Raw genomic sequence first — 17,504 nt, forward strand, 5'->3', positions numbered from 1 at the left:
ACTGCCAATGACCCACCTCACCCAGGTGAACTTGAACAATCCAGCCTTTAAACTTGGTGCTTCTGAGTGTGAAGTTTACAAATGAGTGTCTTCAAGAGCTAATAAAGCAGCTCTTGGAATTTCTGCCAAGCCAACACTGACTGAAAGGCTCAGTATAAACTCACAGTGGTACATGGGAACACCAGGCTTTTCCAAACCCCCAGCCAGCCCTCACAGCTCACTTCCTAAAGTTCCTTTCTTTGCTAACACACCTTGACTACAGCCCTGCTCTACAGCCTCTCCTGCTAACTATACTCTTCAAATCAGACCTGACTGCAACTGCTGCCCTTAACCTAACAAGTACAGAATGCATAGAGTAATTCCTGTCTACTGCTGCTCCAGATGCAATGCTACCTATAGAAACTCAACTAATTCTGCCAGCAGACCATCCAAACCAGCACTGCTCTCCAACAGCAGATGGGTGAGGGAGGGCTGCAGACTGCCAAGTCTCCAGGCTTTCCACACCACAAAGCAAGGTAGCAACAAGCAGCCTTTGAAACAGCATTGTCTCTGTATTATTCTCTACCATTAAATCCCTTTTCCACACAATTTAGTGAGTGAACTAGAGGCTTCTCTGGAGCAGTGGAAGAAAAGAGATGGTAAATAAATAATGAATTATAAGAACTAGGCCAATAGTTTTACAAAGTTTTCCTTTTTGGTACCAGCACTGAGCACTGCTCGTTTCCAGGTGGAGAGAAATACAAAACACTTCAGTCTCTCTGTGAGCTTAAAGTCCGAGTGACTTCTGCACAATCTGCTTGGCAATTTTGTTAAATTGTTCTCTGTCTTCCCGCCACATCTTGGAGGCGTCTACATTGGCTCCACTTTCATCATTTGGCTCTGAAACAAGAAAGACAAAGGTAGGTTGGCAATGGAGCTTCTTGCTTCTTCAAGAATGCCACTTCCCCAAGGCTTTGAAACACTTCTCTTTAGACTTCAGAAACTCCACTACAGCAAATCCAATGACAGCTCCTGGATTCCCAAAAGGCTCTGATTTAACTGACCACAAGATAAAGGATATCACAAGAAATTCAAGTTTAGGCAAGAAACAAGTAGCACAGGAGCAGGACTTCCTTTTGTTTGTGCTTTCAGCAATGGAGCCCCACCATGCACATGCCACAATGTGGCAACCCTTGTACTGTCACAGCCTTTTAAAACCGTGTGTTTCTCCCTGCAGAACATTTTTTCTCTTGTTCTCCAGCTTCCCAGACACAAAACCCCTCTAAGCAGGCCACCCAAACAGGCTGTCACTTGTTGGGATGGTTTGTTCTATTAAAAACCAACAAAACAATCCAAGGAAACCCATGGAATATGCTTTCACTTCTGCAACATCTTTCATTGGATGATTTCAGAATGCTTTACAAAGCACATGGAGTACTGAAGTCCCAGGGGCTCCTGTTTTTTATGGAGGTAAGCTGAAACCCAGGATTTACAAGGTCTGTGGGCAGCATACAGCAGGATACTGTCCTGGGGTTCCAGAAGGCACTAACATACTCTGCTCACCTCCTTGACACACCAGTCCACACGCACCCCAGCCCAGTTCATGGCAGTATCTTGGGCTCCCATCCTTCTCCAGGTGATCCTGATGGTCCACCTTAAACACCAGCAGGTGTGCAGGTCACCCAGTCTGGTAAACTTGGGTTTACATTACCTGCAGAGCCAGGGCTGAGAGTTTTCCAGTACCCTGAAAGAAGCTGACCACTGGTGTTTTAGCCTAATTTCTCCAAAAGCACAGGCAGAGAAGGCGACCAGGTGACTCCCACACTTCCCAGTCCAGGTGAGGCTGCACCACAAACCAAGCTCTTGGAAGCCATGGGAATCCCACAGGTACTATTTGTCTGCACAGCTTCCCAACTGCAGGCTACTGTTCCAAAGCCAAAACAGTCCCATGCAGGAATCTGTTGCTTGCTCTTTGGTCAACTTTGCAGCTTCTAAACCCATCTATCCTTCAAAACCAGTTCTAAGGGACATGGCTCTGCCCTCTTCAGGCAGTTCAGTGGCTCTGTCCACTGTGTGGGAAATGATCCATCTTTGAGAGAGCTGTACAGGACAGAGCTGATCCACAGCCCTTGTTAGATTTATGAAAAACCATTTGAAAAGCTCCACAAAGAGTTTTTCATCCCAGGTCTCTTCTCAAGAAGCCTTCCTCTGAACCAGAGATGGCAGAGTGGGGCACATTTCCAGGCTAGGAATAACAAAGAGAAACAGAGTGTGCTGGCTTCTGCACCAGAGGCCGTGGACTCCAGTTTACTGTACTGGTTAGGTCTGATAACCCTTCAGCTGCCAAAGCCAAATCCAACACAGGCTGTAATCCACAGCTTTAAAACATTAAGAACAGCATAGCAAATACCGAGAGGGTTTTGTCCAGCTGAGCCTCTGGGACCACCTGACCCATCCCTACTGTCTCAGGTGCTACCAACCTGGAAGGAAAGCCTTGCAGTGATCCCCAAACAGGAAGACCTGCTACTAATTCATTTTTTCCAACCCTTCTCGGAGCACTGGTTCACTAATAAATAAATAAATCCCAGGGCTTTAAGACCGGTGGTTGCTGCTGAGCAGCTTTCCACGTGCTTTGCTCAGTGAACAAAGCAAAAATCAAGAGGCAGCTCCAGCTGCCTCAGGAAGGGCTGACAGGACAGCAGTGCTCACCTGCCAGCATGCTAACGACCGACAAGAGGATCTTCTCCACGCTCTGCACGGGACTCCACCGCTCCGCGCTGCTCTCATACCCCATGGGATCATCCCCAGGAGCGTGAAGGATAGAGATGCAGACTCTCCCATCTGGGTAAACTGCACAAAAAGTACACAGGATTGGTTGTTACTCAGTGGAAATGCTCAGCATCTCCACTGAGATGCTCTCTATCTCTTGAGCATAGATCAGCCTTGAGACTTAACTATGATTAAAACTAAATCCAGGTTTAAATTTCCTCTTTAGGCAAGAGGATACAAAATATGAAAGATAAAACCTAGGACAAATCTTCTTTAAGCAAATCTAACCAACTCCTTCCCCCACAGGAACCTGCTGGGAGGACTTGTGTCATTTAATAATCAGTGATGGGCTCCATGGAAAAAATGAATGATGCAGCCTGGTGGAATAAGGCAAGAATTTATGCACAGACACAGCTCCAAGCAGGTAACCAGTCCCATGTAAATGGAAATGAATGCACTGAATGCACATTGGAGTCCTCCACTGGACTGTGACCATGAAAAGGATTACACAAAGGAGGGAAAACGTTATATATATTATAAACATGAGGGAAAAAAAAGGGTTATGTTAAATATATTATGAATGGTAGAACTGATCTTTTTTTGACTATTACTGAGGTGCAACCAGAAGAATTCCCACTACTTTTTTTTTTTTTTTTTTTTGCTTAAAGCTCAGCTGCATTACAGCACCTGGAAACAAGGAAACCTATGAATTAAGGATCCAGGTGCTTCCCCTCCCACCTTTAGCATAAGCAACTTGTCTGCAACAGTACAAGTTGTCTTCGCAGACACTGGACTCTACTGACCTCGTAATGAAACCAAACAAAGGTTGAAGAGGCACCTCAAAAGAAAACACTGCTCTTCCAACATGGCCTAGTTCTCCTGCATGGCAGGCTCCTGAGGAATGACAACTTTAGCACAGTAATTTCAGGGCTTCTATTCCTCAGGTGACCAAGCTGGTGCCATTGCCAGGAAAGCAAGACAAAACAAAGCGGGAATGACTGCTGGAAGCAGCTGTGCTCATTTCCAGCTCCTTCCATTCACCCAGCTATGTCTGCCCAAGCACATAAGCACTGTGGAGGACTTTTATTTACAGTCCTTCCTGCAGCCCCAGGCTGGGGACTGGAGTTGGTCTAACTGTAGCTGGAAGAGGTGAAAACAGCAGGTGCTGAATCAGCACTTCTTGCAAGTCAGGAACCCACGGGTAGAAGGGATTTCACTGCTGAGGATGTCTCCTGTTCCTGGGCAGTGCCTCATTTAAAACAGCTGGAACACAGCAGCACAGTCAGGACATCAAAGGCTGCTTGCAGGAAGATGTATGGATCTTCTCTCCCTCTGTTCAGGTGAGACCTGCCCCTGTCCAGCTGTGGGGCCCCCAGTCTAAGGACATGGAGCTGTTGGAACGAGTCCAAAGGAGGCCACAGAGAGATGCTCCGGAAACAGGCTGGGAGCGCTCAGCCCAGAAAAGAGAAAGCTCCAGGGAGACTTCAGATCCCCTTCCAGTGCCCAAAGGGACTCCAAGAGAGCTGGAGAGGGACTTGGGACAAGGGGCAATGGCTGCACACTGCCAGAGGGCAGGGGTGGATGGGATATTGGGAAGGAATTGTTCCCTGACAGGGTGGTGGGAAACTGGCACAGGATGCCCAGAGCAGCTGTGGCTGCCCCTGGATCCCTGGAAGTGTCCAAGGCCAGGCTGGACAGGGCTTGGAGGAACCTGGGTAGTAGAAGGTGTCCCTGCCCAGGGCAGGGGGTAGAACAAGATGGGTTTTAATGTCCCTTCTAACAATCCTTCCCAAATCACCTATGATCCTGTGATCTCCCCACACTGATGCTCAGTCACCACTTAGTTGCTTTTGCCAGAGTATCCATGGTCATTGCAATGTAAGAGAAGACAGTTCTGTGGTATCTCAATTCCCCCTTCACATAAGATAAACTGCAAAGATGAGGGGACACACCAGACTTTCTAAACATTTTCCTTGCGATTTCTCACAGGGGGAGAAATAAACAGAAAAAGCACAGCCCAGCCACCCCTTTCTGCAGCCTTTCTGGGTAGAAGCAGCCCACCACAACCCCAGCTGAGAAGAAAGATTCAAGTGTCTACTTCAGCTGATCTCAGCTTCAGATTAAGAAGACTCTGAGACACAGGGCTTTAAAGAGCTGAGCTGACCATCCAGTGTGTTCCAATTATGCCACGGAAGAAACACCCATGTGCAAAGCCACTCTTTAACACAGGAGTCAGGCAATTGGTGCTTCTCCACACCCCACTCCTCCTGGCAGTGCTGCACACAACACAGCTGCGAGCACTGAACCTCAAGGCAAGGCCACAGCTGGAGCTGCAGGGACAAGGATTTGCTCAGGGAGACCAGTCCTGGCAAGAAGTTTGGGTAAATGAGTCCAGCTGGAGCAAGGTGCTGAGATGGCTACACTGCTCCCAAGTGCCAAAGTGTCCTGTTGTGGACATCAGAGCTCCAGAGGTAATACCACACTGCCTTGGGCATGTCCATACAGTTCTATGCTGTGACATGTGACATGCAGGTGTGTCCTCCACAGCAGAACAAAGATGTGGATTAAATGGGCAAGAACCTGCACAGGTGGTGCTTCCCAAAGGGAATAACAGAGAAACTTCAAGAAGTTGCAAAATTCCTTGTATTTGGGTGAAATAAATTGATTCACAGCTGAGATTATGACCTGTGTTTTCCAAGTGCAAGAATGCCAGCTGAAGAGGAAGCACTAGGCAGGAGCACAGCATTTGCCTTTTCCTTAAATCGTTCCTTAAATTTAGATTTCCTTAAATCTAAAGGAATCTTTAGTTTAAAAAAAAAAAAACAACCTCTTAAGGTTTTTTTCATGTCCAGGGCTCAAAATTGTTAGCTGTACTTCTTGTCACTGCACTTACTCCCACTGAAGAGTCTTCAGATAATATTGTCACTATCACACATTCACTAAGGTTGGAAAAGATCTCTAACTCAGTCAATATCACAGAGCAAAGACCAGTAAAGTCTTAATATTAAATACCTGTAAATGTGTTGTCTGCTTGGACAGAGCACTCTGTATTTCAGAAAGATCTCCTCAGAAATGCTAAACCTGTGATTTTATGGGGTAAAAGCCATGCTGACTAATAAAGCTGCACCCATGAACAACTTTTCAGTCATTAAAACAACACCAAAATACCTAAATACAAGCCATAGAGCAAGACCGAGTTCATGGTGTGTTGGGACAATGCACTCAGGCACATGGTGGGATTCTTGGGGTGTCCTGCATAGGGCCAGGGGTTGAACACCACGATCCTGACGGGTCCCTCCAAACTCAGCATATTCTATGTTTCTATGTCTGGAAAGAGCCTGCATTAAATCACTAAGTCTCACATCCTGTACAGAAGATTTAAAGGCATGGAATTGGCTGGAATCCTTGTTGGATGAGCAAAAGTTTTATGAGGAATAATGGGATAAAGATAAAAGGACCCTAAGACAGAGCAAAACTGCTGGGCAGCTGAATGCTCGTGCTGCCTGCTCAAGATTGGAAAGGGAGAGAACCACCCTTGGGAAGGATGCCAGATCTCCTGCTGCAAAAGTTTCTTTTTAAGTTGCACAAGCACCCCACCCCCCTGTGCATCCTGCTGCATCAGACTCACTGTTGGGATGGAACATCTCACACGTGAACCTCATCTTCGGAGGACTCAGCGGGTAATCGAGCGGGAAACTCAGGATAGCAGGGAAAACCCCATACTCAAAACAGGTGTCTTCAGGACCCCTAGAAACAGATAAAATGTTATCCACCAACGTTTTAAACAGCTCTTTCACCCAAATTCTTGTCTAATGAGACGTCTGAGAAATGGGTTACATCATCTTCTCCAGGAAACAAAGAGTTAAGGTGCTCTTACCCCACACCTCATAAACTTAAATCCAAATATGAGGCTTGGGAGGCAAGGGGGAAATCAAAGCTTGCACGCTAAATTACTAGGAAGGTCACAACACTGTTTAATTAGCAGGGTGTGCCTGGATATAATTGGAGTATCTGGCTCCAAGGCATGTTCCAGGATTTGAGTGTCTGCACGTCAAGCGAAAGCAGAGGCAGGTGTGGGACTCCTGTGCCTTTGAAGATACTGTTATGCTCTGCAAGACAGAGATGTCAAATGCTGGAGCTCAAAATTAATTTATAAATGCCACAGAGATCCCAACTGCCAGTATCTAGCACAACCACACCAACACTTATCACTGTCTGATGCAGAAAGCACAGCAAAGGTTTGTAAAAATAAAAACACAGCTCAGAGACCATAATTGTCAGAAGAGATGCAGGACAACAATGTGTCTTTGCAGACTTCAGCTATTGAGTTTGCCCTCCCTCGAGTGCAGGTGGAGAACAAATGGCTTCATCAGGGTTCTTGTAGAAACATTTCCTTATTGTGTTCAGAATCTAGTTCAAAGTGCAAGCAAGTTGAGGACATAAAGACAGCTATTTTACCCTGCCTACATAAAACACTTGTGGAAAGTGAGCAAAAAACAAATGATTTGTGAGCAAAAAACAAGAAATAAATCATTAGCCATGATTTATTCAAACTTGATGAACCATCTGGAAGTTGCAACACAAACATGATTTCCCTTGATTGGAAAGATGATGAAAAAAGCTTCAGCACCAAAAATTGTTGCCAAGGAAACCCCATGTATTTAGTAAAAGGCCACTCAAACAAAGGTTCCACTGTCTGGCAAATAAGGGTTAGGAATATATTCATGCCTCCCCCTCCCAGTCCACGTTCTCCATGCCAGAAAGAACATTAAAGTTGGAGAGCAGCAAATCCTAAAGCACTAGAAGACTTACTGTCTCAAACTTGGGGATTCAAAAGACTTGGCTGGTAGATAAACACAAGAACTATGTGATTTAAACATGAATATTGACACTGGCAGGTAAGCTAAGAGAAATGCACCAACATTCTGCAAGAACGAAAGCTGAACTGTCTCAACCACTTTGTTCCCTTTCTGGCCTTTTCCCTAAATTTAGTCAGGATTCAATTCACATCTGAGAGTAAACTGAATGCATTTTTTTCCTGACCATTTTAATTCCAGCTGCATTTTAAAGGCTTATTGTTGAACTTCTGAGAATATGTACATACAGGCATTGAAAAGCTGGTGGGTGTCTATGTTCTGTTTTGAGAGCAAACCCACAGCCTTAAGGGCTCTTCTGTCAAATACACTCAACCCAACATACTCCATTTTAGGCCCTGTATTATGTGAGCAAAATGCTTTTGTTTTAGCCACTCAGCGCTGCCAGCATCAACTTCAAAGAAATTATTAAAGTTAATCCAAGACAGCATTTGCAACTACAAAACACTCAGCATTTGAACTTGACAGCATCACTTTTAGCTCACAAAGGACATTGGCAGGGCCAGAGAGGTAAGAGCATGGCAGCTGCTGCAATCACCCCCTGCTCTGCAGGGATTCCAAAGCTGACAAACGACAAAGCATGAAAATGAGAAGCTCTGACCTCCAGGAGCTGGCTGTTACTCATGCAAGGGGCAGAGAAGAGTGGTGGGTATCTTCCAAATAGGAGAGAGAAGTACCTTGAGGAGGACAGCTAATGAGAGTTGTTCAGTTTGGAGAAAGGGCTCCTCAGGGGGGACCTTCTCCTACAACTCCCTGACAACAGGGTGCAGCCAGGTGGGGTTCAGGCTCTGCTCCCACAGAACAAGAGACAGAGGAAACAGCCTCAAGTTGCAACCGGGGAGGTTTAGGTTGGATATGAGAAAAAACTTCTTCTCTGAAAGGGTTGTTCAGCCTTGGCACAGGCTGCCCAGAGCAGTGGTGGAGTCACCATCCCTGAAAGCATTCAAAAAACACATGAATGTGGCACTCGGGGACATGGTTTAGTGGTGGATTTGTCAGTGCTTGGGGAATGGCTGGATTCGATGGACTTAACGATTCTGTGATTCTAATTCTAAAATCACAGCTTCACATACATTTGCAAATGGCTTATTTGTAAAAAGATGCTGGAAATACACCAAACCCCACAATCATCAGATGCCCAAAAGGGGAATGGAAACAAAAGTCATAAGCCTAATTATAGATCTAATTACCTTTTTAAACAGCTTTGTGATAAGTTGACTTCAATTTATACTGTTTAGTTTTCAAGCAATCTTTAGGGTAATACAGTTCTTAACCATTGCGTGCTTTTGTGTCTTTTGAGGATAAACTTTAATAGCAACACACACTTTTACACGCCAACCAAAGAGGGCAAAACTTGGCCTTGAAACGTTAAATCCATGAACACAACACAGCCTGAAGGACCTCACCCAGCGCTGGGGAATTGAGCAACATAAGGCAGACTCTCCTGAAATGATGTTGCAAAGATCTGGTTATCAACAATGCTCCCCACCTCTGGTCTTCAGAAAGGTTTTCACACGGGTACTTTCAGTTCTGTACCCATCACACTCATTTTAGAAGTGTAAGATTTGTCCTCTCCTTTATTTCATTATGGTCTTAACATTCATGCGTTTCACATTCCTCCAGCATTGCTGCTGCAGACAAGAACACTGGAGATACAAATAATTATTTCTATTATTTAAAAATGCATTATTTTATCTCCAAGTCAAGCTCTTACATCAATCTATGTAACATTACCCACCCTCCTTTGAATTGATAAATGAGAGATGTCTTTTCTCTCTTAGGTCTCTTTTCTTAAAGTTATGTGCCATTCTATGTGCTCTAGCTTTATATAAATTGGGTAAAGGAAAGAAAGTATTCTGTTCTTTTCAGCATTATGTTTCTTCCCATTTGCACTTCATCTGTCTAAAAATTTGAAGGCAGCTTTACTCCCATTTTCTCATCTGCATATCTCATTCCCTGAATCTCACACAGCACATTTGAGATTACAAAACACTGGAGGAGACCACCACAGACAAATACAAACAAGTCATGTAACTTACTTTCCAAAGGCATTGCTAACACTGCTGCTAACAAGGTTTGTAAAGAGATGAAAATAACCAAATGTGTTTGGGGTAAACATGTTTCTATTGTATCACACCTTCAAAATTGAGCAGATCTTAAAATATAACTTTATTATGACACACACACAATACAGAAACCAAAATTAAAGCACCTCCGCCTCTCATTTTACGCTGACAAAGACCTGAAGCTCAACACTCAGCACTTTAAAGGGCTTTCAAGTCTGCAAAGCAGCTCCTCTGCTCTTTAAGAATGTGACAGGAAACATCAGAAAAGGTATTTTCTAGGCAATTCAGAAGTACTTCTGAGTGTCCCTCAGGAAACCTCTACTCAGCCTCTGTGAGGAGGAAGTACCAATAAGCAAGTATTTCCTTCCATGTTCCAAGAAGTGCATTAAACCCTCTGGGATTTCCACACTCCCAGCTGTCTGACCTGAAATCTGGCCCATTACAAAGCAGATGTGCTGACTATGCCTCTCACAGAAAGCCTAAGACCCTGCAGCCAAAATCTCTGATGTCAGGCAACAGAACAACCTATTTCCATGCTAAGTGTTTATTTTCAGGGGACTGAGCTACCAGGAAGCACAGCCTGTTATCCCAGGAGAAATCACTGCACATAAACAGAGGCATTTGCCAACTCTTGCCATCAATGAGCAAACAAGCCGTGGTAATCCAAACCTCCACTCACCAAGGTCTAAAATAACTCAGAAGCTCTGGCTTGCCATGCAGCAGGATCACCCACACAGCCACTTTGTGTGGAATAGGGAATTCGCTACAGCTTTTGTATTGGTTGCACGCCTGAGCCCAAGAGACAGAAATCTTGTTTTTCATCCCTAGACAACACATTCCAAGCAAACCCAGCTTTGGAAAACTCTGCCACCCACACCAGCTGAGAATCTCATCAGTCAGCACTGGTGGTTGCAGGGAAAACCTGCCCAGATCACAGTGGGCACAGAGAGAGCGGGACCACAGCCACTGCCTGCTGCCCCCAGAGTCCCCTGGGACAACCCAGCCCTGGCTGAAGGGAAGGAAATCACCAATTGTTACCAAAGGAATCCTGAAATACAGAGCCAGGATCTACCCTAACAACAGACCACCAGCTTCAAGATGGACTCAGTGGTCTGGGGCTTCTTCATCCTTTAATTGTGCAGTATTTGCATAAATTGTCAGATGTGAGCGATGAACATCTTTTTGCCTCGCCTCTGGCATTTTAGAACTTTATTTTGTAAAAATCACCAGCTATTCCATGTACTCAGAGTTCCCAAAGAAGGTACAGCATGAGTAGGAGTACAAGAAAGAGAGAAGACAACCTGTAAGATGCTGGGCAAAAGGATTTTGTCTTTTCGTGGCAAATTTTGCTACCAACACCTACACCCATCAGCTAGGGAGTGGAAGAGAGAGAACACAGCTTTGTAAAGGAGTTTTCATCAGCCCCAGAACACAGCAGGTCAGGATCAGAGCTATTCACCAACAGAAGAGTGTATCTCCTTCTACATAAAACCACTGCACAACTCTTGACAACACCATGAGATTAATGAAGCGTAGAGAACTTCAAAAGAATTTTTACTTAAATTTCAATACTTTTTTCTGCTCAGAATCTTTCAATATTTCAAGAAAAAAACTGAGTAGTAAGTGAATTAATTTTCCTGTCACTTGTAACCTGTGTATTTTGCTCCACTCAAAACTTGTCCTGCATTTGCAGTTAGGCAATGTTCCAACATGTGTGTGTGATCTACAAGCACCTGATTGTTTCCTACAGTGTTTGTAAATGTAACATATATCCAAGGGAGCCCAAATGAGGATTCCTGACAAATTTGTGAGCATATTATTATGACACCTGTACAAGAAGCTGTCATAACAAGTGGTACACATCACCAATGCTGCCTCTGTCACTCTGTTTAAAAGTCCAAATGTAACTCCCTCTTTGGATCAGAGGAGTTTCCAGCCCAAGGCAGGCCAATGCTGATGTCATACAGAACTGACAGTACTTTTTTTTGAGTACATTCTTGCTCTCCTAGAAGCTCATCACAGCAACTGCTGATTTCAGACACCAAACAGTATTAACTCACATGATCAGGGCTTCCCATTCAAAGAAGTTCTCTTCATTCATGGGACCTGTGAAACAGAACAGAACAATGCTCAGTGCTACCTGAACACAAGGTCACGGCTCCAGAGTACACAAACCCTGCTTGGTTCCTCACCTGCTACAATCCCTTCTGGTGGGTTCAGGGTCAGCTCTGCAAAAATAGAAACACAAAGAAGATTGAGGTGACTTGTGAGCCCAAGCATTTCAGGGGGTGTTTGAGTGGCCATGGCTTAGCACAGGGGCCCCACTACAATTGCTTAATGCAGGACAGTGTTCTAGACAAAATTATTTGGCACTTCAGAGTTTTTCAGGCTCATAGAACTAGCCTTGGACTCACAGAATGGTTTAGGTTGGAAAAGACCTCTAGGATCATCAAGTCCTCTGTCTTCACAGAGGCAATAATTTAAACTCAAGAAGGAAGACAAAAAATTTTCACAAAGCCTGGGAAACACTCTTCTCTTGCACCTCTGTGGATCTGCTGCATACCATAAGAGCCTGAAGTTTGTATTCCTGTAACCTCTCTGCACCATTCAGGTTTGATACACTCCAGTGCAAAACCCAGAGTAACACAAGAACAGGAGAAGCAAACACATGAGAACTCAATCCAACCTCCTGCATGGCCTGGAAAATGTGAGTTAAAAAAAAAGAAGCATCAATAAAACAGCCATGGCTGCACAGTCAAGTTTGGATCCATCAGTCCTCACTTTCTCTAGAAAACTGATACAATTCCAAATTCATGAAACAATCCTCAACATCAGCCCCTTAGCTGAAGCTGAGGAAGGCCAGTACACCATGTGCTGATAAAATAACGACCAGATTTTCTCCCATCTAGTGGACTGACCATCAGTTTCTAGTTTCTGATGTTCTGCAGGGAGGCAGCAGCAGCTGAGGCACAGTTCAGCCACAAACAGGCAACCAATGTGCCAGCAGTCCCGGGGGCTCAACACCAACCCCAAGGCTCTGAGTGAGCCATGGGGCAGCTGCTGGAGCTGGTGGCAGGAGGTGACACTCCCAGCTGCTTATCCAGCACTGTGTTTCCTAATCAATGGCCTCTGGAACACCAGTGGCCAGTAACACACAGAACACAGCCAGAGACACTTGACCTAATTTCTGTTCAGGCTGTAGGTGAAAGCTGTAAGTGCTGCACAGAACAGATTTGTGCCTTAGACCAGCTCCTTTAGTGCAGGATTCAAAGAAGATGCTGAGATGAATTGCCAGAAAAGATCTTTAGTTTGCTCAGAGTGCCCTTAACTTTGGCACAGCCCTCTCCGAAGTTCCAAAGCCCAGCAGCAGATTGAAACTCAGCTTTGCTGTTTTCCACACGTCCTGGCATTCCATGGCAGGTTTTTCCAGCTTTCACAGTGGGTCTCCAATAGCTTTTCTTGTTGATGCTTTTAGACAGAAAGAGGGAGATGTCAAATGCAGGAGCTCCTGGAATCATTTTGCTCCATCTTGTGGTTCTCTCTAAGAAGAAAATCCCTCTGATGTTTCCCTGGAAAAGCTGGCAGCAGTCCCTGTGGTGGGCAGCCACATGGAATTGTGTCATACAGCACTCCACTCCAAGGAGAACAGGGGCAATGGGAATAAACAGCCAAAGCCCACAGAGCAAAGGGTCCTCATGAGGACAGAGGTTCAATTCTCCACTTCCTTGCTCAGCTCCCCCACTCAGAGAAAGGCTTCCATCCTTAAGGATAAGGTAAAGTAGAAACTGGGCATTCAGGGGCACGGGAGCTTTGGTTTTGAGTGGCAGCACCTGGTCATTGAGAAAGGTCTCCAGAGGGATGGTGACATCCTACCCTGGGACTTCTCCAGAGTTGCTCAAAAGGAAACTGAGAGCCCAGTTGAACGCGAACCACTAGGAGATGACACAGCATCAGCTGCTACAGCTCACCAGAGCCTCCAAAGCAGGGTCGCTTCAACGGAATGTCAGGGGGGTGTCCAATTATTTCAAGTGAGCAGCAGAAAGCAGTGAGAGGCTAAAACCAGTGCCCTGATCACATGCAGAGCGACTCTGACAGACCAGCTAGGCCAAACAGTCCCACTCAGTGGAGGAATTTTCCATAACAGCCAATCTAAACCTCCCCAGGTGCAACTTTTTTTTTGTTCCCTGGGAGCGGAGCCAGCGCTTGTAAGCTTAAAACAGAGCTGACACCAGACAAATGTGATGCTTCTATGAGGAATTCAGGGCAGATTTGCTGCACACACAATCAGGGCCTTCCTTTTCATTTCACTGCTCTTTTTGGAGTCACTATCAGCCAATTACACCTTAGAGATGGTTCTCAGGAGAACTGAAAACACATCTTGTTAAAGCACTGAAGAGACTGAGATCATCCTTAAAAGAGAAGTTCAACAGTATGTTTCCTAAAAACTGCAGCAAGCCTGCAAGGGGACTAAAAGCCCGGGATTCAGGAAATATTATGGGCACATGCTCGCTGCTGTATCTGACAGCATCTGGACTGAGGTGCTTGAAAACAGCCAGTTTTCTTCTGCCTCCACACAACTCTCCCCAGGCACTAAGGATGGGAGGTACCCACTGAAGCCCTGCCAGGTTCAGAAGGTTTATTAATTCTGTGACTTCCCAAATCTCACTATTAACATAAATCTCTTATTTTCAACCTGACAGCACTTCCAAAGAAACCTGGTGGCATAATCCACTGCCCTGTTGCCTGTTTGTTCCAGGAAGGAAATCCAGTGGATACAATCAGACACTACAGTTCTTGGGTCTCTAGAGATTGAATTCTTCCAGAGTGACCCAGTTTACACTTGAAATTTCAGCCAGCAAGAGACATCTTCGAGATCTGGCATCAAGAAACAGTAAACATAGAAAAATAAGGTTTCCATCTCTTATCTCTCACAAATATAAGATACTGAGAGACTTAGGTCAGGCTTTAATACTATTATACATCTAGAATTAATAACAGGCACATGCTTTAAGAAAAATTATTACATTTTTATTTAGTCAGATTTTTATATCTGTTTTTTTTTAAGCTTTAGGGAAAGTAGTTCTGGCAGAGCAAACAGTAAATCTGAGAAAGCAAAAAGTCAAACATGCAAAGATCTAAATGAGGACAAGAAACCCAATCCATATCATCTGGATGCCCACAGCCACCTTCCCTTCCTTCTTCAAAAGGAAAGAAAACCAGTGCAATTTCACCGCCTCTCCCAAAATGCAGTAATATATCTGGGCTCCAACAGGTAGAAACTCCCCACAATGTCAAGAATTTTTCACAGAAGGAAACAATAAATCTTTAAATTAAGACTTTAACATGTGTGCACACATGCACAGAAAAAGATGAAAGACAAAAACTGAAAAAGGAAAAAATGGAAAGAATTTTAAGTCTGGTAAGGAAAATACACCCACCAGCAAGGCACTGACTGCCAACACCACTGTCACTACTAGAAGTAACTAAAGGGAAGAGGCAGAGGAGAAGAGGGGAAGTAAGGAAAAAAGATAAATACAAAGTTGTGGACGTAACACAGACAAGATTTCATCTAAGGTGAGCAGTCAGGAGAGGGTCACTGAAAACCATTCCCATGCCCACATTCACCCAGGGCCTCACAGCACCCACATCCACGCCAGCAACACACATCATCAGGTGGGAAAAACTTCACACTGAGCTGGACCTCAGACTCCAGCCCTGTCCCAAGGTAAGACTTGCTCCTTCTCTGCAAAAAGAGGCAGCAGAACTACCTACAAGCAGGAGCTATTTTCATTTTCCATAATAACTTCAGCTGAAAATCTCTACATTCTGCAGAGCTACAATTAACTGCCAGTCTTTAGAGAAACACTAGGGAAAGGCTGTAAGTCAGGCTTGATTCTGGGGTTTGTGCTAAAGGAAAATAACAAACATGCAGCAGAGGGGAAACCACAGACACCAAAATGTCTGTTTTACTGCACTGCTGCAGCTCAGGTTTCCAGAAAGCACTGTGCACTCAGCCACTGCCAGTTACATTCATTTTTTTAAAACACTATGTTTTATTGGGCATGGGAAAGTGCTTGTAAAGGCAGATCACAGACAAAAAGTTATCTCTGTCCATGACTAGTGTCACCCTGGGAAACTAGGCAGAGAAGATTCACCACATGTCTGCCTGTGGCATTAAGTCAAAATCTTTCTGAGGTCATTTAATATCATTTTCCCTAACGATTTCCTTCATACAAGACACTCCAGTAAGATCTCAGTGCTCCTCAACAACACAGGATCATAAATGCTTTTTTGAGACTTAGGGGATTGACACGAGAGGACAGAAGCAGTGCCAAGACTTTCTGTGGTTGTTTTTCAGGTCACTGCCTCCGGATTACAATGGGAAAATGCAGATTTCTAGGACACACACTGTCAGCACAAACTTTATCCACTCACCCCCAGCTGCCCGTGGCAGCAGCCTGGGCTGGGTAGGGAGCCCTGGCTGCCCAAACACCTGTGTGACAGTCCAGCTTGGAGACCTGTGCTCTGCAGAGCAGCCTGGGGACAGGCACAGTGCTGGCAGGAAATGTGTGACTATAAATACTCTCTTTGACACAGGCTCGACTATTCCACTGAATGATGACAGAAACAACTCCCCTGGACAGCCTGGGGAGCACAATAAGTGACCTTCCCTGCTCTTACAGCCCAGCTCCCTCCAGCCCCACCAAACATTTCTTTTCTCCATTCTACTTTCAAACCCCAGAGCATCAAAGCCCAAAAGCACCTAGCTACACAAACAAGTATTTTCTTGCCAACAAAAGGCACCTTTGGACAGGTCTCAAACCATCAGGGAGCAGATGAGCCCTCCCAGAAGCTCTGGGATTCCCAGAGAGCCCCAGCCCATGGCAGCGGGTCTCTGGTTCCTGTGGTGAGGATCACTGCTTGCCACCCCCTGCAGCCACATGCCACAGTGCTTCTTAAACAAACAAGTCTACGTCTTTCATTCCTAGATTCGAATTGAAATCCTTTCACCAGCCATTCTGCTTCCATTGAGGACTTCACAGAATTGCAGAATCGTTTGAGTTGGAAGGGACCATAAAGTTCATCTCACTTCACCCCTGCCATGGGCACGGACACCTTCCACAGCCCAGCTCGCTCCAAGCCCTGTCCCACCCGGCCCTGGACACTTCCAAGGATGGGGCAGCCACAACCAGAAGGCATCTTCCCTGACAAACACCTCTGATTACCTCTGGCGTAATAACAGAGCTCTGCAACAGAGATTTCCATACCTGTATTCTGTTCCATCTGGAAAATTTAACAGGGAAAAACATCAAAGTAGCTGGCCACTTGCCCAGGGCTCCCAGCCTCCCCCTGACTAAGGTCCCGGACTCACGGAATCCCAGAGGTGTCACCGCACACCGAGCTGTCCCCTCGGTGTCCCGGCGGGACAGGGGGCAGGACCCCCTTCCCACAGCCTCCTCAAAGCCGGCAGTGCCCCGTGCCCGTCCGGTGACCCTCACCCCCTCGCCGGGAGCTGTGTACGGACGCAGAGAGGACCCTGCAGCCGGCGGGGCACAGGGAGCTGCCCCGGGCGCCGAGAGCGAGGCCCGCGGCCTGGCCTGGCCGGCGGCCGTCACCGCCCCGCCCGGCTCGCGGGCCCTCCCCGGCTTTGGGAGCGATCCCGCCAGGAAGGCAGCGCGAGGGGCCCAGGGAGCGGCACTCACGCTTGTACTCGGCCATGAGCCGCTTCAGCGCCGTCCCCGCCATGGCGCGGCCCCGCCGCCGCTTCCGGGTGCGCGGCCAGAGCGGCCGCCGGCTGGGCGGGGCGGAGGGCGGC

At 46.0% G+C, this 17,504-nt stretch overlaps 1 protein-coding gene across 4 annotated transcripts; it reads right to left on the reverse strand.

The window, feature by feature from the left end:
- Positions 1 to 583: 583 nt before the first annotated feature.
- On the reverse strand, positions 584 to 17,504 carry UBE2G2 (ubiquitin conjugating enzyme E2 G2). 4 transcript variants are annotated; one of them, XM_068201201.1, is made up of 6 exons: positions 17,392 to 17,504; positions 11,881 to 11,916; positions 11,749 to 11,794; positions 6,377 to 6,495; positions 2,689 to 2,829; positions 584 to 879 (listed from the first exon to the last, which is right to left on the reverse strand). In XM_068201201.1, the coding sequence occupies exons 1-6, from the start codon at positions 17,432 to 17,434 to the stop codon at positions 767 to 769; spliced, it is 498 nt and encodes a 165-aa protein (XP_068057302.1). In that variant the 5' UTR covers positions 17,435 to 17,504; the 3' UTR covers positions 584 to 766. The 4 variants fall into 4 exon arrangements, with proteins under 4 accessions (XP_068057302.1, XP_068057303.1, XP_068057301.1 ...); XM_068201202.1 differs by lacking the exon at positions 17,392 to 17,504 and adding an exon at positions 16,957 to 16,975; XM_068201200.1 differs by lacking the exon at positions 17,392 to 17,504 and having other exon boundaries at positions 11,881 to 12,007.

The sequence above is a fragment of the Anomalospiza imberbis genome, chromosome 10, assembly GCF_031753505.1.
Source record: "Anomalospiza imberbis isolate Cuckoo-Finch-1a 21T00152 chromosome 10, ASM3175350v1, whole genome shotgun sequence".
NCBI classification, from domain to species: domain Eukaryota; kingdom Metazoa; phylum Chordata; class Aves; order Passeriformes; family Viduidae; genus Anomalospiza; species Anomalospiza imberbis.

What these genes read in the sequence shown, in the direction of transcription:
- UBE2G2 (XM_068201200.1), bottom strand. Translation starts at nt 11,992, where the DNA reads ATGGCCACTCAAACACCCCCTGAAATGCTTGGGCTCACAAGTCACCTC. An exon ending in ACCAGAAGGGATTGTAGCAG is followed by an intron (nt 11,795 to 11,880) that starts GTGAGGAACCAA and finishes TCTGTTTCACAG; the next exon opens with GTCCCATGAATGAAGAGAAC. An exon ending in GGTCGTTAGCATGCTGGCAG is followed by an intron (nt 880 to 2,688) that starts GTGAGCACTGCT and finishes TTCTTGTTTCAG; the next exon opens with AGCCAAATGATGAAAGTGGA.